This window comes from Schistocerca cancellata, chromosome 2, assembly GCF_023864275.1.
Source record: "Schistocerca cancellata isolate TAMUIC-IGC-003103 chromosome 2, iqSchCanc2.1, whole genome shotgun sequence".
Taxonomy (NCBI): Eukaryota; Metazoa; Arthropoda; class Insecta; order Orthoptera; family Acrididae; genus Schistocerca; species Schistocerca cancellata.
Window position 1 is genome coordinate 1,091,193,177 of NC_064627.1, and position 22,341 is coordinate 1,091,215,517.

Here is a 22,341-nt window from a genome sequence, read left to right on the forward strand (position 1 = left end):
CAGCACTAAAAAACCAGGAGTGTCCGGGTTAATTCAGGACCTATGATGTCTACCGAGTAGCATTCTTACATTTGAAAGTCTGTAATTATACTGCAAACATAAACGCTGCTTTGAAACTGAGTCAACACAGTGTTACAAACACAAGCACAGAATTTCTCACTTACTTAACGTCCCTTATTTACAGATACCCACGTACGTACACACATACGGAGACGTGGAAGTAAACAGTACGGCCACTGTAGTACAATTTACGCTTCACTCGGAGCACGCGTCCCGCTGACTTACCTTGTCGCCCTCAGACGTGTCCTACAGTGCGGCGCTTTTGACAAGCGTCCGCTAATGGGCGGCTGGTCTTTTGGAAACGCCGCCACTTAAGACAGCTTACACACCCTATCTGACTGTCTGCCGCATCAAGATATAAGGGCGCGCAGACACTAACGGGTCATCCACTAACTGAAAAGTCGTGGAAGTCATTCAGTTTCTACAACTACAGAATACTTTCCTATTAATACCGAGCACGACGGTAAGTATAGACAAGCTGGTAAGAGGAGCTGGCTCAATGATTCTGTGAAACAGGATGTTTATGAATTATATCTGCTCTGTGACGTGAATAATTATTTTCATATTAGCTATAGGCACTGTTGTTGTTGTGGTCTTCAGTCCTGAGACTGGTTTGATGCAGCTCTCCATGCTACTCTATCCTGTGCAAGCTTCTTCATCTCGCAGTACCTACTGCAACCTACATCCTTCTGAATCTGCTTAGTGTATTCATCTCTTGGTCTCCCCCTACGATTTTTAGCCTCCACGCTGCCCTCCAATACTAAATTGATGATCCCTTGATGCCTCAGAACATGTCCTACCAACCGATCCCTTCTTCTGGTCAAGTTGTGCCACAAACTTCTCTTCTCCCGAATCCTATTCAATACCACCTCATTAGTTATGTGATCTACCCATCTAATCTTCAGCATTCTTCTGTAGCACCACTTTTCGAAAGCTTCTATTTTCTTCTTGTCCAAACTATTTACCGCCCATGTTTCACTTCCATACATGGCTACACTCCATACAAATACTTTCAGAAATGACTTCCTGACACTTAAATCTATACTCGATGTTAACAAATTTCTCTTCTTCAGAAACGCTTTCCTTGCCATTGCCAGTCTACATTTTATATCCTCTCTACTTCGACCATCATCAGTTATTTTGCTCCCCAAATAGCAAAACTCCTTTACTACTTTAAGTGTCTCATTTCCTAATCTAATACCCTCAACATCACCCGACTTAATTCGACTACATTCCATTATCCTCGTTTTCTTTTGTTGATGTTCATCTTATATCCTCCCTTCAAGACACCATCCATTCCGTTCAACTGCTCTTCCAGGTCGTTTGCTGTCTCTGACAGAATTACAATGTCATCGGCGAACCTCAAAGTTTTTATTTCTTCTCCATGGATTTTAATACCTACTCCGAATTTTTCTTTTGTTTCCTTTACTGCTTGCTCAATATACAGATTGAATAACATCGGGGAGAGGCTACAACCCTGTCTTACTCCCTTCCCAACCACTGCTTCCCTTTCATGTCCCTCGACTCTTATAACTGCCATCTGGTTTCTGTACAAATTGTATATAGCCTTTCGCTCCCTGTATTTTACCCCTGCCACCTTTAGAATTTGAAAGAGAGTATTCCAGTCAACATTGTCAAAAGCTTTCTCTAAGTCTACAAATGCTAGAAACGTAGGTTTGCCTTTCCTTAACCTTTTTTCTAAGATAAGTCGTAAGGTCAGTATTGCCTCACGTGTTCCAGTATTTCTACGGAATCCAAACTGATCTTCCCCGAGGTCGGCTTCTACTAGTTTTCCATTCGTCTGTAAAGAATTCGTGTTAGTATTTTGCAGCTGTGGCTTATTAAACTGATTGTTCGGTAATTTTCACATCTGTCAACACCTGCTTTCTTTGGGATTGGAATTGGAATTGCAAGCAGATAAACGCAAACGTAAGCGACCGTGAGAGAGTCACGTAGAAGATTTGTTATTTTTACTGTCTTAGGCAGTTGGAGTGTGGTTAGAGTTTTAGGCTCCAGCCGATGACGAGAATTAGTGATGCAGTACTTGCTTAGTTACACAAAGATGAAGAAATGAAACAGCAACAGTCATATGGCCTACTTAAGAATCAGTCCTGACATTCAGTTGAGGTGATACTTAGGGCGATGTGCGGCAAAAACCGAAATCCGTTTGCCTGGTCGGGAGATCTGAACTCTGTTTCGTCCCATTAGGAGTACAGAACTACGACACTGAGACACCTCGCTCAGTAGTTGAATACGTAATGTTAGTGAGGTACTGACTATTTTACGAGACTTGAGATATGTGTGAACGTATTGTCAACTACCACAGATCAATGAATCTGTGATTCCTTTTCACAGCTATACTCCGCAAGCCACCATACGGTATTTGGCGGAGGGTACCTTGTGAACGACTGTCAATTCCCTCCTTTCCTGTATCAGTCGCAAATAGTTTGCGAGAAGAACGATTTCTGGTAGGCCTTCGTGTGGACTCGAATCTCTCTAGTTTTACCTTCACGGTCTTTTCAAGAGATACGCGTGGGAGGGGGCAATTACTTGTTGCCTCATCAAGGAACGTATGCTGTCGGAAGATTAACAATAATCCGCACTGTGATGCGGAAAAGCTCTCTCGTAGCGTCAGCCAGCAGTTGGTCGATCATATGTGACGCTTTCGTGCTCACTAATTGAACGTCTAATGAAACGTGCAGCTCTTCTTTGGATCTTCTCTGTCTCCTCCTATCTAGCGAGGATCCCGTACTGACGCGCAATGTTCAAGTGTTTGTCGAACGAGTGTTTTGTAAACTACTTCCTTTGTTGATGGACATGCTGCGTTCTGTTTGCTAGAAACCCTTCATCCCAGTCAGAAAGTTGGGCTGGTATTTCATACGCTCGCATTATGTTTATTAGGCGGCTGTGCGGAACTGCTTCGAATGCCTTCCGGAAATCAACGAACACGGCAACTACCTGGACGCCTGCATCTATTGATTTCCTGGTCTCGTGAACGGACAGGACGATCTGGGTTTCACACTAACGTTGTTTTTCGGAAGCCGTGTTGTTTCTTACAGAGCCGATTTTCGGCCTCCAAAAATGTCATAAAAATGGTTCAAATGGCTCTGAGCACTATGGGACTTAACATCTGAGGTCATCAGTCCCCTAGAACTTAGAACTACTTAAACCTAACTAACCTAAGGACATCACACACATCCATGCCCGAGGCAGGATTCGAACCTGCGACGGTAGCGGTCGCGCGGTTCCAGACTGAAAAATGTCATAGTGCGCGTGCATAAAACACATCCCAAAACTCTACAGCTGAGAGACGTCAGGGATAAAGGCCTATAGTTTTGTGCGTCTGTTCGACTACCCTTCTTGCAAAAAGGAATAATTTGCTCTTCTTTCCGATTATCAGGAATACGTACACGGCTGCTAGAAGAAGGGCAAGTTCTTTCGCATACTATATGTAGAATCGCATGGGTATCGCAACAGGTCGAGTGGCATTCTTTTTCTTTTAAATGATTTCAGTTGCTTTTCTATCTTGTGGTCGCTTATTTCGGTACGAACTATTCTGTAGTTCTTACGACGGTTTAAAGGAGACCGTACTGCTTGGTGTAGTTTAATTAAAACTGCTGTACTATTTCGTCCAATTTTCTGTATAGAAACTTTTGCAAACAATTAAAGGTCTTTACGTGGAAAGTCAGGCAGCAGTTAGAGTTGACGGTAAATTGAGTTCATGGTTCAGAGTAGTTTCAGGGGTAAGACAAGGCTGCAACCTGTCTCCACTGTTGTTCATATTATTTATGGATCATATGTTGAAAACAATAGACTGGCTGGGTGAGATTAAGATATGTGAACACAAAATAAGCAGTCTTGCATATGCGGATGACTTAGATGTGATGGCAGATTCGATTTAAAGTTTGCAAAGTAATATTTCAGAGCTAGATCAGAAATGTAAGGACTGTGGTATGAAGAGTAGCATCTGCAAAACGAAAGTAATGTCAGTGGGAAAGAAATATAAACGGATTGAGTGCCAAATAGGAGGAACAAAGTTAGAACAGGTGGACGGTTTCAAGTACTTAGGATGCATATTCTCACAGGATGGCAACATAGTGAAAGAACTGGAAGCGAGGTGTAGCAAAGCTAATGCAGTGAGCGCTCAGCTACGATCTACTCTCTTCTGCAAGAAGGAAGCCAGTACCAAGACTAAGTTATCTGTGCACAGTTCAATCTTTCGACCAACTTTGTTGTATGGGAGCGAAAGCTGGGTGGATTCAGGTTACCTTATCAACAAGGTTGAGGTTACGGATATGAAAGTAGCTAGGATGATTGCAGGTACTAGTAGATGGGAACAATGGCAGGAGGGTGTCCACAATGAGGAAATCAAAGAAAAACTGGGAATGAACTCTATAGATGTAGCAGTCAGGGCGAACAGGCTTAGATGGTGGGGTCATGTTACACGCATGGGAGAAGCAAGGCTACCCAAGAGACTCATGGATTCAGCAGTAGAGGGTAGGAGGAGTCGGGGCAGACCGAGGAGAAGGTACCTGGATTCGGTTAAGAATGATTTTGAAGTAATAGGCTTAACATCAGAAGAGGCACCAATGTTAGCACTGAATAGGGGATCATGGAGGAATTTTATAAGGGGGGCTATGCTCCAGACTGAACGCTGAAAGGATTAATCAGTCTTAAATTATGATAACGATGATGATGCAATATATTACTTTTACAAATCAGTCTTAAATGATGATGATGATGAAAATAATAGTACTGCACTCAGTTGTGCATTATCAGCAAGAGTGACGTTTCCCAGCGATGAAACGCTGGTTCAAGGATCAAGGCTTGCGCACCATTAACATATTAAGTACTCCACAAGCCACTGCAGAGTGCTGGGGCCACTTTGTAGTAGTATTGGCGATTTTGTGTCGTATTCCATTCGCGTGCAGTACTGGGCGAGGGTATGTACCCGTGTAGCGATCCTAAATGACTGTGACACTATTACGACGATTCCTGCGAGAGATAAACGATGGAAGCAGCACGACCGTCGCGCACTGCTCTCGAGTACCCGGTTTGTTCTGTTTATAATCACCCAACAGGGGCTCATTAGAAGAACGTTGCCTTTCATCCAAAGAGCCCCCCTTAAGTTCGTTGAGCATGTCTCTTTCTCTCTTTTACTTACGTATGGACCCTGACGACCCTACCTTTGAATTCGTTCGATGTTTGCTGTGATGCCTCCTTGATAAGAACTCACAAGTAGGTCGTACTAGTTCCTCGTACGCGTTTTCCTTTACAAATGCAACATACTTCCAAGAAGTTAACTAACAAATCTAAGTCTTCAAGTCGTCTTCCTTACTACTTATTTGAGTGAGGTAATACTGCAAGATCAATACTGGAATCAGACGATAGAAAAACCGCATAACCGCATGCCCACAATGGAACATCAAGAACAAATATTAAAGAAATTCATTTCATTTCTTTCTCCCTCGCTAGCTTCCTCTGCCGTTCGCTGTTGTGTCTACTGTCGTTTTAGTGAAAAGACAGCGTCCTACAAGCACCTTTTTGGGTTTACGATACCACCATTGCCTCTCGAAACAGGTGTACGACTTGCAGTAGACCTTGGGTATAGATATAGATTTTAATACATTGTTACTGAAACAAAACAAAAATCAAGTGATACAAAGGCAAACATAAACGAACTATACCTGTACAAATGAAAAAAAAAAAAAAACACCTACGTGAATTAGAGCAGAGTCGGCTTATTATTCTGAAATCAAATCCGACATGCGGAAGCTGATAGGACGGACAAATCGTGACAGCCAAATTTTAATACATTCGTACTGACAGCTTTTGAGGGACAAGACGTTCATCCAATTGAGGAACGCATACTTCAGCCCAAGAGGATAATAGAGAACTCAGAATCACACGAGCAGTCAAGCAAGAATACTAATTATCACTAATAATGTTGTCAGGTGTCCTAAAGGCAATTTCTGATATCCCTAAAATAATAAACAATTAAGTCGTACATGATTTTTGTATTTAGGACAGGCGAAGGCAGCAAACCAATAAAACGTAAAGTAAATGAACAGTAGAGTAGAAACGCCTTTAATGATTTGAGTATATTAAACAAAATTTTTAATAACGAAGCTTCCACTGTGCCCGAAGACAAAACTTTACGAAATGTATTTATAGTTCTGACTGATGGCAGCAATACATGGACTTTTCATGCACAAGCATTCATAAACTGAAGATGAATGCAGCAATGAAATGATACGTGTTGAGAATTATTAGGTGATCGCAGTACAAATTAGTGGGTCGTCAGGAAACAGGGAGGAGTGGAGAACATAAAACTGTGATGAAAGTGAAATGGACATGCGCGGGACATATTATAGCTGGGCAAACGGATGGCAGAAGGGCAGATTGACCAAGAAAGTTCTTTGCCAGACTCCACGAGGTAAGAAATGATGCTGACGACGACCTAATGGAAAATGGGCAGACAACATCGGAAAACATACATACAAAAAAAATTGACTTATCTTTTAAAAGCTATGTATTTTCAAATTGTTTACTAAACAACCTCATCCCCTTGAAAATGCTCTCCATTACAACTAATACATTTGTTCTACCGGTGCTTCCACCGTCCGAAACATTTTTTGTAGTCATCTTTAGAAATGGCTGGCAGCTCCTCCATTGTTTTTTAATTGACTTCTGCAATGTTGTCCAATCAGTTTCTTTTCTTACCCCTTTTATGCATGGAAATAAGAAAAAGCAGCACGGAGCCAGAACAGGCGAGTAAGGTGCGTGGCGCACGGGAACCAAGAACTGTCTAACAGAGATGGCTGTGGGTGCAGGTGCATTGCCATGGTGGAAGAACAAGTCCCCTGTCTGTCACAAATCGGATCTTTTTTGATAAATACTATTACGCAGTCTTCTTAAAACTTCCAAATGCCGGACGGGGCAACCGCGCGGTCTCAGGCGCCTTGCCTCGATTCGATCCCCCTCCCCTCCCCCCCCCCCCCAGTCGGAAGTTCGAGTCCTCCCCCCTCCATGAGTGTTTGTGTTGTCCTTAGCGTAAATTAGATTAAGTAGTGTGTAAGCCTAGAGGCCGGTGACCTCAGCAGTTTGGTCCCATAGGAACTTACCACAAATTTCCAAGCTTCCAAATAAAAGGTTTGATTAACGGCCTGAACTGGAGGAACAAACTCTGAATGATTCGGGTAGTCGATGGACATCCGGAACGAGTTTTGTCATCAATCGACACGTAGTCATGTTTGAATCAAGTAAACCACTCGTATACTTCGAGTTTTTCCCACAGCGTCTCCTTGGTAAGCTGTTTTCAACATTATAACAACAGTTTCGGCAGCATTTTTACCGAGTAGAAAACAAAATTTCATAACTGCACGTAGTCCACTTAAATTTGCCACCATAAAAAACTAAACAAGAACAAAACAGCGCTAGGAAAGACAATCACTGCAGATGAACGGCACAAGCCAGGTCGACAACATAGGTGGCGCTGAAATGGCAATCAGTTGGGTTATACACGCCTAGCGGCAGAAATGCGTAGTACACAAGCTCCGCCCACGGCAATGTTATTTTGGTTTCTTTTTTGGGTATCTCCTCTAATGGCTCAAGAGCATAATGCATGGATAAACCTGGAGATTGTCTTTATCCAACAGCTGTCAAATGGCTGTGGTGATAACATATGCGCAACATTGTGAAGATAAATATATGGTCTAGTGCGTGTTCGATCTAACGTCGTCATCATCATCATCATTATCATCAGTATTCTGCCAAAAGGCAGGTTTTCACATGGTAGTTCTCCAGGCTGTCCGATCGTCTGCCATCCCCTTCAGGTCTGCATAATTTCCTCTTCCCTTTATGTCGTCTATCATCTTGTATCTCCTTCTTCCTCTCAGTCATCTCCCACAAACCAATCCTTCCAAAGCATCTGCTAGTAAGCACTCCCTTCTGAATGAATGTCCCAACCAGTTCTTTTTCCTTTCTCTTACAACCTTCAGCAGACATCTTCGCTCACCAACCCTTTCCAATGCTCTTTCATTACTCACTCTTTCCATCCAGCTTGTTCTCTCCATTCTCCTCCACATCCACATCTGAAATGCTTCTAACCTTTTTCTATCCTCTCGTCTCAGCGTCCATGTTTCTGCCCCATATAGTGCCACACTCCAGACAAAACATTTGCCAAGCCTTTTCCTTAGTCCTTTATCTAATTTGCCACATAAGAGTCTCCTCTTTCTGTTGAATGCCTCCTTCGCTATGGCAATTCGAGTTTTCACCTCCTGGTGACACCACAACTCTTCTGTTATTGTGCTTCCAAGATACTTAAATTCACTTACTTGGCTAATACTAGCTTGTCATATTTTAATATTGGACAGTTTGCGTCTTGTACTGATGACCATACTCTTTGTTTTTGCTGTGTTTATTTGCATCCCATATTCCACACAAGCTTCATTCAGATCTTTCAGCATGTTATTCACTGTCCGCTCACTTTCTGCCACTAATACCATGTCATCAGCAAATCTTATACATTCTATTCTCTTTCCACCAATACATATTCCTCTTTTCCCATCTAAGCTTTTCGCAATAATCTCTTCAAGGTATACGTTATACAACACCGGGGAAAGGCAACAACCTTATTTAACACCTCTCCCAATGTTGTTTCCTTCTGACATTTCATTTCCAATCCTTATCCTTACTTTCTGGTGTAAATATAGATTCTGTATCAGTCGTGTCTCTTTCCAAACTACTCCTTTCCTCTTCAAAATATCCATCAGCTTGTTCCACTGAAGTCTGTCAAAAGCCTTTTCTAAATCTATAAAAACAGCAAAGATTTCTCTACCTTTTTCCATATATCTAACGTAAAAAGGTAAAAATCTGCACGATACGCTATCAACAGAATTTCTTCATTCTTGAACGACGATAATATTTATATGTTCGTAGGTTTTCGCCGTCGGAGTCAACTTCCACAAAATTGTTATCGGTTACAGACCGCGTTGTATTGTCAAATGACAGTCCAACGTTTCGGCCGCCACTGCCAGTGTCTAAAACCCAGACGAATGTTATGGAACGATAGTAATGTTTGCTTGACAATTATAGTAATTTCTGAGAGGTTTTCCTAAGGTTTCCCCCAATATCTCACATAGTATGCAGATACAGTTGTTCCGCAGAGTTTCGAAACGGCGTTCGTCTTCAGTTACAGCCGGCCTGGCGGGTCTTGCCCGCCACACGGCACCGCGGCGGCCAGGCCAGCAGACAGCGCGTTGCGTCACACGGCGGCTGGTCCAGGGCCCGGCGCTGCTTTCGCCTTCAGCAGACTGACCCTCCCAACGCTAACCGCAGGGTACGGCGCACACGTCCCAGATGAGCCGCCAGTCCACCGGCACCCACACATCGCGCGCTTCTGCGTCCCAGCGCTCGCGTAACTGAGGTTGCGGACCACGACAGCAGCAACAAGACCACAGCTGCACAGATGTCCGTTATACAACTTAGGTAATGAACACGAACGTAGAATTAGGGCAGCAGAGTTGAGATTTCTTAGACCGCTGAAAGGATGCATTGGATTAGGAACGAACTAAACATCTTTGCACGTGGAAATAAAAATCCACTTAACAGAATAAAACTGAACGAATGAATACACACAGTTTCGTTCTCAAAATCCATAGCTTTAAGTCCAAAGGGGAAACAAAGTGTGTGAAATCTTATGGGAATTAACTGCTAAGGTCATCAGTCCCTAAGCTTACACACTACTTAACCTAAATTATCCTAAGGACAAACACACACACACACCCATGCCCGAGGGAGGACTCGAACCTCTGCCGGGATCAGCCGCACAGTCCCTGACTGCAGCGCCTCAGACCGCACGGCTAATCCCGCGCGGCTCCGAAGGGAAAAGAGGGGTGCCACAAAAGACAAATGTCTAACACTTTAAATCTAGAAGAAGAAAAAATTAAATCCTCACATATAACGCTATATTCGATTTACGGCCTCTTAACTGTTACACAGGCCCTCGTGGTCTCGCGGTAGCGTTCTCGCTTCCCGCGAACGGGGTCCCGGGTTCGATTCCCGGCGGGGTCAGGGATTTTTCCTGCCTCGAGATGACTGGGTGTTGTTGTGTCGTCTTCATCATCATCATTCATCCCCATTACGGTCGGAGGAAGGCAACGGCAAACCACCTCCATTAGGACCTTGCCTAGTAAGGCGGTGCGGTTCTCCCGCATCGTTCCCCTACGCTCTGTAAAGAGGCATGGGACTTCATTTCCATTTTTTTCCAACTGTTATTCATCAAGCCTCTGCAGGCACACGAAATGCAGGCACATGAAATGTGTACGTGATCGTGGACGGGGACAAGAATTACGGTTCACTTTGTCCCTAGCGACGCACTTACGAGTGTTATTGCTGTGTGAAATTTAGGACGTGCTGTTAACACGGCACTGTAGCCTTGAAAGAAACAAGTTGTGTTGACAGCCAAGGGACAATTAAAAACAAGCTGGAGAGGGAACACCCGCTGAGCATGCGAGTTTCAAGTGCGTTGCTTTCTTTGCTGTTATGAAGACATTTGCATCCTTAATGGCGGAAGGTGAGCCCGGGCTGCCGCCAATCAGAGGCCAGCCGCATCACACGTGTCATTGCTGCCAGCTTCATTTGCACCTTTAGTTCCACTCTGCCTCCTTTCCTCTCTTTCCTCCTCTCTCTCTCTCTGCATGTGTGTGTGGGAGTGTACACGCTACGTTTTCACAGTGGCTGCTGAACTACCAACAAAGCTGACTGAAAGAAGACCTGAAGCGTGTGCATAGAGAGGGGCAGCTGTAGAAAAACGCTACATAAAGATATTTTCACGGTGTCGATGGTACCTTCAAATTTTCCAACAAAACAAACACGACATATCGTCACATTTGGGAATGAAGTACCACGCAGGGCTGTTGTCGTTTCCCCAACAGAATAGCGTTTTTTTAGCTTGCAGACGCTTCAGTTTATGAGGTCGTTGCACACATGACATAAGGCACACTTTTACTAAGCCGCAAAAAAAAACGGTCATACGGGAGCAAGAAATTTGTCTTCAGTTTGTGTGTTGCGTGTTCCGATACTCACATGAATATGCGTAGAATGGTTCGCTGTCCTTCAAATTTCTAGACAACGAAGCATTAGATTCTAACACAGAAAATTAAACAACCACACACCGAGATATAAAGTAGTAGAATTTGGTATCCATAATGCTTCTGCAGTGTCTTTAAGCACAAACGTCCGCCTAATCCACAAAGCGATTGAAATTAAATGTTTATGTTCTGCATATATTCATATTAACGAAACTCAACACACCTTCGCAGTTCTTGTATCATAACTGGACGTCACTGCAACATGTCATATTGGAAACACAATCTATTCTATATAAAACAGGTTCCTCCCCATGTTACATAAATTATTATTGTAATATTCCTTTGCTTCTCGGAATGCTTTTGTAAGCCTTCCCACCATTTGTATTACAATTTTTGTATTCTTGTATTACAATTTTTAGCCGGCCGCAGTCGCCGAGCGGTTCTAGGCGCTTTAGTCCGGACCGCACTGCTGCTACAGTCGCAGGTTCGAATCCTGCCTCGGGCATGGATGTGTGTGATGTCCTTACGTTAGTTAGGTTTAAGTAGTTCTAAGTTCTAGGGGACTGATGACCTTAGAAGTTAAGTCCCATAGTGCTCAGAGCCATTTGAACCATTTGCTATTAGTCCAATGTCTAAATGAATAACAAAATAGCGGAAGAGAGGGGATTTTGAAAAAAAATGGCTTTTTCGCAAATCTACGTGTAACGCTGTAACGTACATTAAAAACCATAGAAGTTTTATTTGAAGTTTTTTTTAATCTATTACTGTTTCAAGGGTATTAACTCAAATATATTAATCTCAGTTTTTTTTAGAGTAGGTGTTTCAGCCCCTTAACTGTCTTTTGGGCACGTATAAATGGGTATCTACTTGTGCTCCACACAACATACTCAAATTCGATCAACCTCGATGTGTACCCCTCGGGTAGATTTACTTGTGAGTAATAGATCTTACGAATGACGTGTATGTGACCTTTGTATATGTGCCAGACTTCACGCGAATTCTCACATCTAACAATAAGCCTCCCCATAGCCGATAGCTCACCTTACATGTTCACTACACCCCTTTCTAATGCTACCCTTAATATTTAATCGACTTTACCAGTTTCAAGTATGTGTTGGTAATTCTGTAATCGAATAAAACGAAAAGACTACTCCAAGCCCTCCGCCACACACCGTCAGGTGGCTTGCGGAGTATGGATGTAGATGTAGGTGTAGAAGCTCCAACAATAACACAGAAACTGCACGCTTTACCTTGGTGTTCACTGGAAAATATGTCGCCCATCAGCTCCGTAAGCACGTGGCCATAAACTGACAGGGAAAAGTTTCAACAATGAAAATAGCTACGAAAATGCGTGTTTAAGTGCTTAAAACTCTTTCCCTCGTGTCTGTAACGAAGAACGAAGTCCTTGTACTTAAGTAACTGAACAGCCAAGGTAAACGCGACAGTTCCCAACGTGTTGCTACAGCTTTTTTGTCACAACACCTGCCGCGCAGATGTTCACGCACTCGCAGAGACAGCTGGCGGCAAAGCATGGCGGCACAAGCCTCTAATAAGAAACGATTTCCGTCTGCGCTAATATCCAGCGCTCCTCACTCACTATTTTCTACTTTTTTAGGCCGCTCATTGTGTCAGTACACATTCTGACTATTACTAACATACGAACAGTGGAGGAAAATGTGAGAAGACTGTATGCAGTAATCAGTTTCAAATAGATGCAGAGATGCATAAGATACGGTTAGCTTGTATAGCTGCCTCAAATCAGTCATCGGACTCAAGGCAACAACAACCTGAACAGTATACAAGCAATCATATTTCCTGCGCTCCATTTGAAATGGAAAGAGAATGACTAGGAATTGTGTAAAATACCCTTCGCCCTTCAGCGTTGTGTGCCTTATGGAGTATATACGTTGATGAGTTCTTCTTTGCTTACTCTTTTCTGCTCGAGGGATCTGCTGTAATTTACGACCGAGGCTGCAGGTAACTCAGTATGCAAATTTGGTACAGAGCTCGATAGGGCCTCCATCTGGTGTATCGGCCGGCCGCTATTTGTAGACAGAGCTCGGCGCCGCGGCCTCGTTAGCTGCGCAGGAGCAGCCGTGCGGCAAGTCGGCGGCGAGATCACAGCCGGCCACTGCCCCGGCGGGGCTCGAACCGCCGACCTCTCGCTCCTAGACCTGACACGCGGCGGGACGTATTACCTCCGTCCTACCGGGAAAGGCGCGACTACGCTTCCAAACAGGCTCGATTAGCAACGAGGCGCACGTACGTGGCACACAGGCGTCTACGAGAGTTTTTGTTTAGTCCGTTGAAAAAAAAAAAAAAAGTCTGGAGAGCTTTCCTTGAAAGACGGCCGAGTCCGCACTTTTCGAAAGGCGAACAATCTGTGTGTTTCATTCATCAAACCTAATGCTAGTTTGATGCAGTTCTCCAGTTGCGACATTTGGCAGCTATCCATAGCTGCTGCGTCTCGCATCATTGACGAAGTGCCTTATGCACTTGTTTCCTGGTCTGATCTGATTCTTTTCTTCGGCCACCCCTTCAATCGTAATTTTCAGCAGCGGTTAATGACGAAATGCGTGGCGCACCATTCCATCTGGACGATTCGTTGGTTCTTTATTAGGGATTTATTTTTCTCGTTTAGTCGTTGCGCGACATCCTGAGTCCTTACTCGGTTGATTCATTTCATCTTCAACAGCTTCCTGTAACACCGCACTTCAAAGCTTCTAATCTTGTAATTTCTGTGTTCCTAATAGACCACACTGAACATTTCAACAGGGATGTACTCTGTAGATTTTATTGAACGTGCCCCGCCTAAGAATAATGGTACGAGTGGCGTCGCATACTATAACGATCTATGCCTCCCATCACATTTTCATAGAGTAATAGCTACCAGCAGTTGAAAACACTTTAATTAACAGCTGTCGTGGACGCATATGAGATTATTTACGTATTGCTCAGCAGGTAATGGAGCACGATATGCATGAAGTCCTCCCAGCAACGTATACCGTAAGGCGAGAAACAATGCGTCCAAACATCAGTCGCTGCTTTGTCATGATCTGTGCTGAACGCACTTTTTCTGACGGCGTTTACAGACATCACTGTAAAATATGACTTCATTGCCTTTACAGTTAATCTGCGGTATCTGTTGAATCTACTCGGCTTCTACTACATAAAGAACGGGCGCCAGCACAGCACACAGGCTGCTACAGTAGGCTGAGTTAGTACAGGTTGTATTTGATCGTGTAGTATGTAAACTTGTTTACTGTTAGACCGAAGCACTGATGTTGAACGGAAGTGCTACACGTGTAGGGCCATGTTCATACAGGGAATAAAACATACGAATTAAGCACTTGGACTGCTTCCATCTCTAGGAATCTTCGTTAACGCGAAAAATGACGAGTTCCAACCTGACTCTGATGCACGTTAAACTGTAGGTTCTCCCGATAACTGGCTGGATAAGTCAATTCAAAGGTCGAAGGAAGGCAACGTCATACCACTTCTCCCCACATCGGATGTTCGAGTCCTCCCTCGGGCATGGGTGTGCGTGTTGTCCTCAGCGTAAGTTACTTTAGGTTAGATTAAGTAGTGTGTAAGCCTAGGGACTGATGACCTCAGAAGTTTGGTCTCATACGAAGTTACCACAAAAACCCAATTAAAAAAAAAATCCATAAAACTTCCAATACGACAAAGTCTAGTAGAGCAGGCTGGTGCTCAAACCAACCTTTGGTTAACGACAGTTTTACCTTTTCAAGTACGCTGCCGGAGATAAAAAGTGAAGCACCCAGAAGACATATTTGTAAGTCAATGTAGCTTCATACAAGCACACACCATCGGCGGGCACGTAAATGATTAGCGTAGCAATTCCCGGTGACAGGATGGGCACCAGAGTGCATTAGTTTTGTTCGGGTTTACTGTTGTTACCAGGCCTGATAGAGTATATAAGGGGTGTGACTAGCGTCAGATGTTGAATGACCACTGTGAAGGAGAGGGAGATGCTGCTTAATCATGTGAGACATCGTTATCAGCACCCCACAGAGTTCGTAAGAGGAATCATTGTGGGTCTCTATTTGGCCGGATAGTCGAACCGTACAATGTCTAGGGTCACTCGGATGTGGCAGTGACCTGATGTTGGACTATATGGCAAATGGGTCAAATGGTTCTGAGCACTATGGGACTTAACTTCTGAGGTCATCAGTCCCGTAGAACTTAGAGCTACTGAAACCTAACTAACATAAGGACATCACACACATCCATGCCCGAGGCAGGATTCGAACCTGCGACCGGTGCGGTCGCGCGGTTCCAGACTGTAGCGCCTAGAACCGCTCGGCTACCCCGGCCGGCGACAGTTCACGGCTCTTGCACTCCGATGAAACGACGAAGTTCTGCAACGTAAACGAGAGAAAAGAAAATTAGCAGACGGCGATGCGGGCGATTCAGAAAGAGGCGTGCCAAGATTGCTTCCGGAAGTGACAAAGGCGTTGGGAGCAGTGTATCAATTGCGGAGGAGAGTATTTCGAAGAAGAACATGGACGATAAGTAAAAGGTAAGCGAAAAAAAAAAGCTTATGGACAAAGCAAAGTTCCGGAAGGTTTTAAACTGACCTCGTATACCCGCTCCCTCGTGATGTTCCATTTGCTTTCCTCAACCTCATCCGGGTGCTTCACTTTCTTTTGTGACTGGTTGCGGTCATAAAATGTAATGTATTGCGAATACATAGAAAGAAGGATCCTTCATTGTATGATTGTATTATAGCGGAACAAACACTGGTAGCATTTACTTCTCTAAAATATATGGGACTATGCGTACGGAACGATTTGAAGTGGAATGATCATACAAAATTAATTGTTAGTAAGGCGGGTGCTAGGTGGAGATTCATTGGGAGAGTCCTTAGAAAATGTAGTCCATCAACAAAGGAGGTGGCTTACAAAACACTCGTTCGACCTATACTTGAGTATTGCTCATCAGTGTGGGATCCGTACCAGGTCGGGTTGACAGAGTAGATAGAGAAGATCCAAAGAAGAGCGGTGCGTTTCGTCACAGGGTTATTTGGTAAGCGTGATAGCGTTACGGAGATGTTCAGCAAACTCAAGTGACAGACTCTTCAAGAGAGGCGCTCTGCATCGCGGTGTAGCTTACTGTCCAGGTTTCGAGAGGGTGCGTTTCTGGATGAGGTATCGAGTATATTGCTTCCCCCTACTTATACCTCCCGAGGAGATCACGAATGTAAAATTAGAGAGATTCGAGCGCGCACGGTCGCTTTCCGGCAGTCGTTCTTTCCGCGAACCATACGCGACTGGAACAGGAAAGGGAGGTAATGACAGTGGCACGTAAAGTGCCCTCCGCCACACACCGTTGGGTGGCTTGCGGAGTATAAATGTAGATGTAGATGAAACATATAGCTACACTTTCGTCACAGTTGCTCACGACGAAGAGGCAGCGAGGATAGACACCAGATGCAGACTTCCAACAGAGACACCGACTACGCAGCCTGTACGCCGCCCCTGCGGCTGTAGCTTGGGTGGCCGCAGGGCGGCGACAAGACAAGGCGCAGCAGGCGGTCGGTCGGTGACTACTGTCAGACCAGCACTCAGCAGGTTGGGCGCTGCTCACGGTCGGACACCGCCTGCGGGGGGCATCGGCGTGACATCAGCCTCACATCTGGCGTCGCCTCAGGCCACAGCGGATGTCGCGAGCCGGTAGGTGTAGGTGGAGGTGGACGTGTAGCGCACTCGTGGCGCGGAGCTTCTGCTAAAGGCCGCGCTGTGTGTGTGTGTGTGTGTGTGTGCGTGTATAGGCCATCACACAGTAGCGGGAGACGGTAGCTGCTTTCCTAAGGAGCTCTCTCGTGCGCTAACGTAGCGAGAGCGCATGATTCATAAGCGTATCAACGTACGCGATGAACGTATTTTTACGCAATGAACCCATTTTCGTTGCCGCGTCCTCATTTTGACTCATGTATGTATAGTTGCGGGCTCCTTCGCGCATCTGAAGACGTCCCGTAAATGTGAAAGAAATATTAGAAAACTATTTCTCGCACACAAGTACGTAAGTCCTATTATTTAACGGAAATATAACGTTAGCAGACGCCAAGTTTGGCTTCTGTCAAAATATATTGCATATGTGCACTGCCTCGTGTTGCACTGCAGATGCAGGTTTGGAATTCTTTATATACTAAGGGCTAATGGAATGAAGATAAAGGTTTCGAATCTACGCCACGTCACACATCTATTCCGCAGAAAGAATACCGTACAATATTTAATGAAAATATTCTAGGCATACTCGACATCAACTAGTTTCAAAATTGCTTGATTGCCCGCTTGAGCCATGATATTCCGGAAACAAACAATAACTGCTCACGTATGTGTTAATTCTTATGTTTTGTTTCCTTCGGCCAGCTATCGGTATGCATGCGACAGCATGCGTATCTAATATGTTCGAAATAGCCGCGCATAAAAACAGGATTTTCTGGCGATCACACCTCAAGTTCTATTGGGACAAGCGTTTTTGATAGCTAGGTATCATTTGTATACGAACAAACGGATCGTCTTAGTGCCACCATCCTACAATACAAAGTAGGGGTATCATACACAAACCTCCTGCTTGGGCAAATGGAGCAAATCGATTGTTTCTTTCTGAATTTCCTATGGTCTGTGATGTGCATCATGGAACTTACGGAAGCATCATTAGCTCTTGGGCGGTTCCTCGGAAAATACCACAAAAAGAGTTTTTGATCATATTTTCACCGTCACCAACAGCCCAAAACCCAGCCGAGGATTCCAAGATGACTATCCACAGCAAATGGCTGAAATTCTTACGATATATTCCTAAGATCACGATCTCGAACAACCCTGAAAATTTTCTTGATATCTTCGTCCGTTTCCAAGACACAGTGGTTCGAAATTACCCAACTTCTACACTTCTCCCGGGACATTGAGAAATCTAAATAATAAATAACCGCAGCAAATTGTTCAAATTTTACCGGAATATTCTCTAGACATTTATCTAGAAGACCCTTTTCCCCGTTTTCACAAATCTCTGTCCATATCAAATGTCGTTGGATGATTTTGATATACTGAGGCTCCCTGGTACATTAAAACTGTACCAGACTGTCATTCGAACAGATTGTATATCTTTCGCGTGCATTTCTCTTTCTCTGACTTCCGTCTGTCATCACAGTATACAAATAATGGGTAATACAAGCTTTCGGAAATGGTGTTAATTTTAAACCAATTTGAAGAAGGTGCAATGAACCCTGATAATTTGCTAAACGTAAGTAAGTATTTATTACCAATCAATCGTGGAATACGAAAATCTTCGAAAACAGTTTTTACGTATCTGTAGGCAGGATGTGGTCATGCTACATGCGATTTCTGTACAGATTATGGTTGGCAAAATTGCCGCACCATCCGCAAGCCAATTATTCACATCCAATTTGGAGCCCTAATTTCGTGTCTGAAAACTTAACATTTCTGTGATTGTTACTGAAAGTGCACAATACATGTGGGCGAATCTTAGTGAGCACGATGTTTAATTGTATTTCATTAAAGTTGCCGTACAATGAAATTGTTTCACGACGCACTTTTAGACGTATAAAAATTATAGAATAATCAACATTTTTTAATTTATGGGCCGCTGGGATTTGTTCCGCAATTGCAATATTCGTTATTTTTGTACGCATCTGGTTCCACGCAAACAAACAACGAAATTCATTCTCACTGCCACGCATTTCCAGGTGATTAATTCTTTTCTGTTTATCAACTTGTTATTCTGTAACCTATTCAACCGACTGCTCTCACATTTAATAATTATGAGATTATCTTTTCGGTTTTCAGAATCATTTGCTTTCGCTGTCGCGGCAAAAACACTTAAAAAAAACACTACAGAACACCCGTTCACATTGCGATCTCGCTTCGCTGTTGTAGATCAAATAGCGCACAACATTCTTACCAAGAAAGGAAAGTTATGCGCTCCGACGCACATACCCATTTTCCCTATCGCGCCTTTCAGTTTTCCTATTCAATGTGATATCTGCACCAAAATCAAAATAGTCGTCGGAGATTTTTTTGTTACGTATTACACCTTTTGTCATTTACCATGAAGCGTAAGTTGTTAGTACGAAAAGAGCGTTACGCTATACAGCAATCTGTTCGTATTCACATTCACAGACTTCGCCAACTCACAAGCAGATTGTCATGTTCCAACCTAACCGAGACCTCAGACAACGCTAACAGACCAGTCTTGACACAACAACCAAGATTTGGCGCGGGGGAGGGGCAAAACTATCGCCCTCGAACCAACTTAGTGGATTAGTCGATGAGCTCACATTCGGAATCTTTGTCCAGCCTTCCAAATTATGATTTTCTGTAATTTTTCTAAATAACTTCTCGTGAATACCTGGATGATTGCTTTATAAAGAATCCCCTTCATTCTTCCCCAATCCCTCCCTTACGATACTCGTTTGCAGGACGCTATACCACAATTTTCTTTCCATTTAACATATTGATATTTACCTAGCTGAAGAGTCCGAAGGCAATGATCTAACTTACTGATAAAAATGATAATTATTCTGTTATACGACGAGATTAGAAGCGAAGTATAAGGTAGGATATGACAAGGTCGAGGATGAAACCGGCTGTGCCCTCCCTAAAGGAACCAACCCGACAATGGGATTAACTGATTTAGGAAAGTGGAGCAAACTCTAGCTCCGAACTGCCAGGCGAGCTTTTGGATGCCGTTCTTCCCCAAAGCGAGTACAGTGCATTAACCTTCGCGTCACTTCGCTCGGTGTAGTCACTTCAGATGCGGAATTCGAACCCACAACCTCAGCTTTACGGAGGCAATCGTGACACCTCGGGGAACACGGACGGAATGAACTGGCTGCCGTGATTCTCTTTGGGAGACTGCGCTGAACACACGACATGGTTCTCACGCAACAGGTGCCCTATCAATGGGAGCCGCCAAACACACTACTGATCGCTGTAGCGTTCGCCATTCTGGTTTCACACACTTGGCTACTGACCGCACTGCATACAACCAATCCTCTTTACAGGCGTTATAATGTCCCCTGAGCTGCTGCCTGTGTAACGGGAACGGTCCAGGACGCGCGGTATCATTGCAGTATTTGTCTTCTGTCACTCTGTTCATAGACAAGGCACAGGAGCAGAAGTGGTTTGCAATCTCCGCGCTCAACCTAATTTCGGCTCCACAATCACAGCGGGAAGCGTTTAGTGAGCACTTGTGAGGCAGACGGGCTCCCGTACACATTACTGTGTCCTACTACAGGAGCATGTACCTATTAACTTTATACTAAAGGCTCCGATCATTGTTGTTCCCATACTGGTGGCAGAAACAAGATTGTTGTTCAACAGAAAACTGTGCCGTGACAGATGTTATTGCCACGCGCGGTATTTGCGAGTTACTAACAATAGGGCTGTATGCATTGCGATTGTCCATCATCCAGTGGCACTAAATGGAAAGGTCTCACAGTTGAGGTACGCCTTTTCTACGAATGAAATGGGTAACACGTTCTTAGCTGTTGCCATAGCCGGAGCAGCGTCTTTTTTTTTTTTTCTTGCCGAATTATCAGTAAAAAAAACTACGCTTCATCTTTTCCGACTGTATTCGCGTCGCTCGCCAGACTCACTGTGATCATCAAACCCTAGGCAGCTTTTCCACTGCGCCTGTTCCAACTAACACACAGGCAGTGCTAATGTACAATCAATAAAGACGCGGGGACCTGAGTTGTACCACTTCTCAACACAGGTCCTTGCGCCTGTAACATAGTCCTCTGAGGGTGCGTAAGGACACTGGGGACTGTTTGTGTTTTTCAACACAGACGTGAACTATCTGTGGTTTTGAAATAAAACTATTATATAGCTGCATATATTTCTGTATAAATCAGCATCAGACGCATGTGACATGGATATCTTCCCGTTGGTCCTTAAATTTAGCGGCCGTCGCTTTTAATAGTAAATTAAGTCATTCAAGACCCTACAGCGGAATGTTTCAGCCAGTTACCTAGTCACCAGGCTGGAAGAGAATTAAGAGCACAGCCAGTAGTCTGCGCCATTTTTTTCGTAACAAATATGTACGGAAAGGAATTTGACAGAAGAAACGACGTACTTCTATCCGTGTTTCCACTCGGGGACGATAGTGATGGTACTTTTTTAGTCCTTGCGCACATTAATGTCATAATCTGAAAGGTGATGTTGACACTACACTTAGCACGTGATGAGCACAATCATAGTCACTGAACTGCGCCTGCTGCCCACGGGCGACACACGACGCTCCGCCGCCGCTGCCAGTGTTGGTACTCACCGCTCTCTCGGCCTGTATCTGGTCCTCGTGGCCCAGCACGTTGGGCATGGTGGTGAGGTTGTAGCCGAGCCCCTGGCACGCGGGGATGTTGATGCGCTCGCAGCGCAGCGCGCGCGCGCCGCCCGCCGTCAGCAGCAGCAGCGCCAGACACAAGCACCCTCCGCCGCGCGCTCCGCCGCCGCTCGGCGCCCGCACCACACCGTCTCGCATGACGGAATGCCCGGCCGGCTCTGGCTGTGGCCCCGGCGTCGAGTGCGCGCCGCCGGCAGCGGCGGGGCAGAGGAGGGCGGGGGAGGGGGGGCTGTGGGGTGAGGAAGGGGGAGGACAAAGCGCGCCGCGGCTCCTCACAGGACGCCGCCGCCAGAGCCACCTGCGGGACCAGCCGTTCAGCCCAGCCGTGCCGAGACACCGTCGCCCACATCCCGACTAGACACCAGTTCCTACAGCAATGGTTCCCAGCCTTTCTTAGACCATTACCCTTGAGTGCAAACAGACGTTAGCTGGTACCAACCCCCCACCCCTTCCCCCCCCCCCCCCGCCCCCACTCACCCACTTGCGTCTGTTGCTCTCCACTCTCTCCCACATTATCATCAACTTTTGCACCTAACTAAACTGCAGAATGAAGGACTCTCCTTGGAACAACTTTATTTTTAAAATGCTGAGAGATAAATGAGATTCAGGGTGGCGAGCACCAACTAGGAATAAGTGAAAGTAAAGTACACTACTAGCCATTAAAATTGCTACACCAAGAAGAAATGTAGATGATAAACAGGTATTCATTGGACAAATATACTATACTAGAGCTGATATGTGATTACATTTTCGCGCAATTTGGGTGCATAGGTCCTGAGAAATCAGTAACCAGAACAAC

At 44.7% G+C, this 22,341-nt stretch overlaps 1 protein-coding gene across 1 annotated transcript in view; it reads right to left on the minus strand.

The window, feature by feature from the left end:
* LOC126163106 (frizzled-9-like) overlaps positions 1–21,682 on the minus strand; it is a 272,464-nt gene extending 250,782 nt beyond the window's left edge. Inside the window, exon 1 of the mRNA XM_049920027.1 lies at positions 21,471–21,682. Coding sequence (XP_049775984.1) covers positions 21,471–21,680 — 210 coding nt within the window. The 5' untranslated portion in view covers positions 21,681–21,682. The remainder of the gene's footprint in view (positions 1–21,470) is intronic.
* Positions 21,683–22,341: the final 659 nt, after the last annotated feature.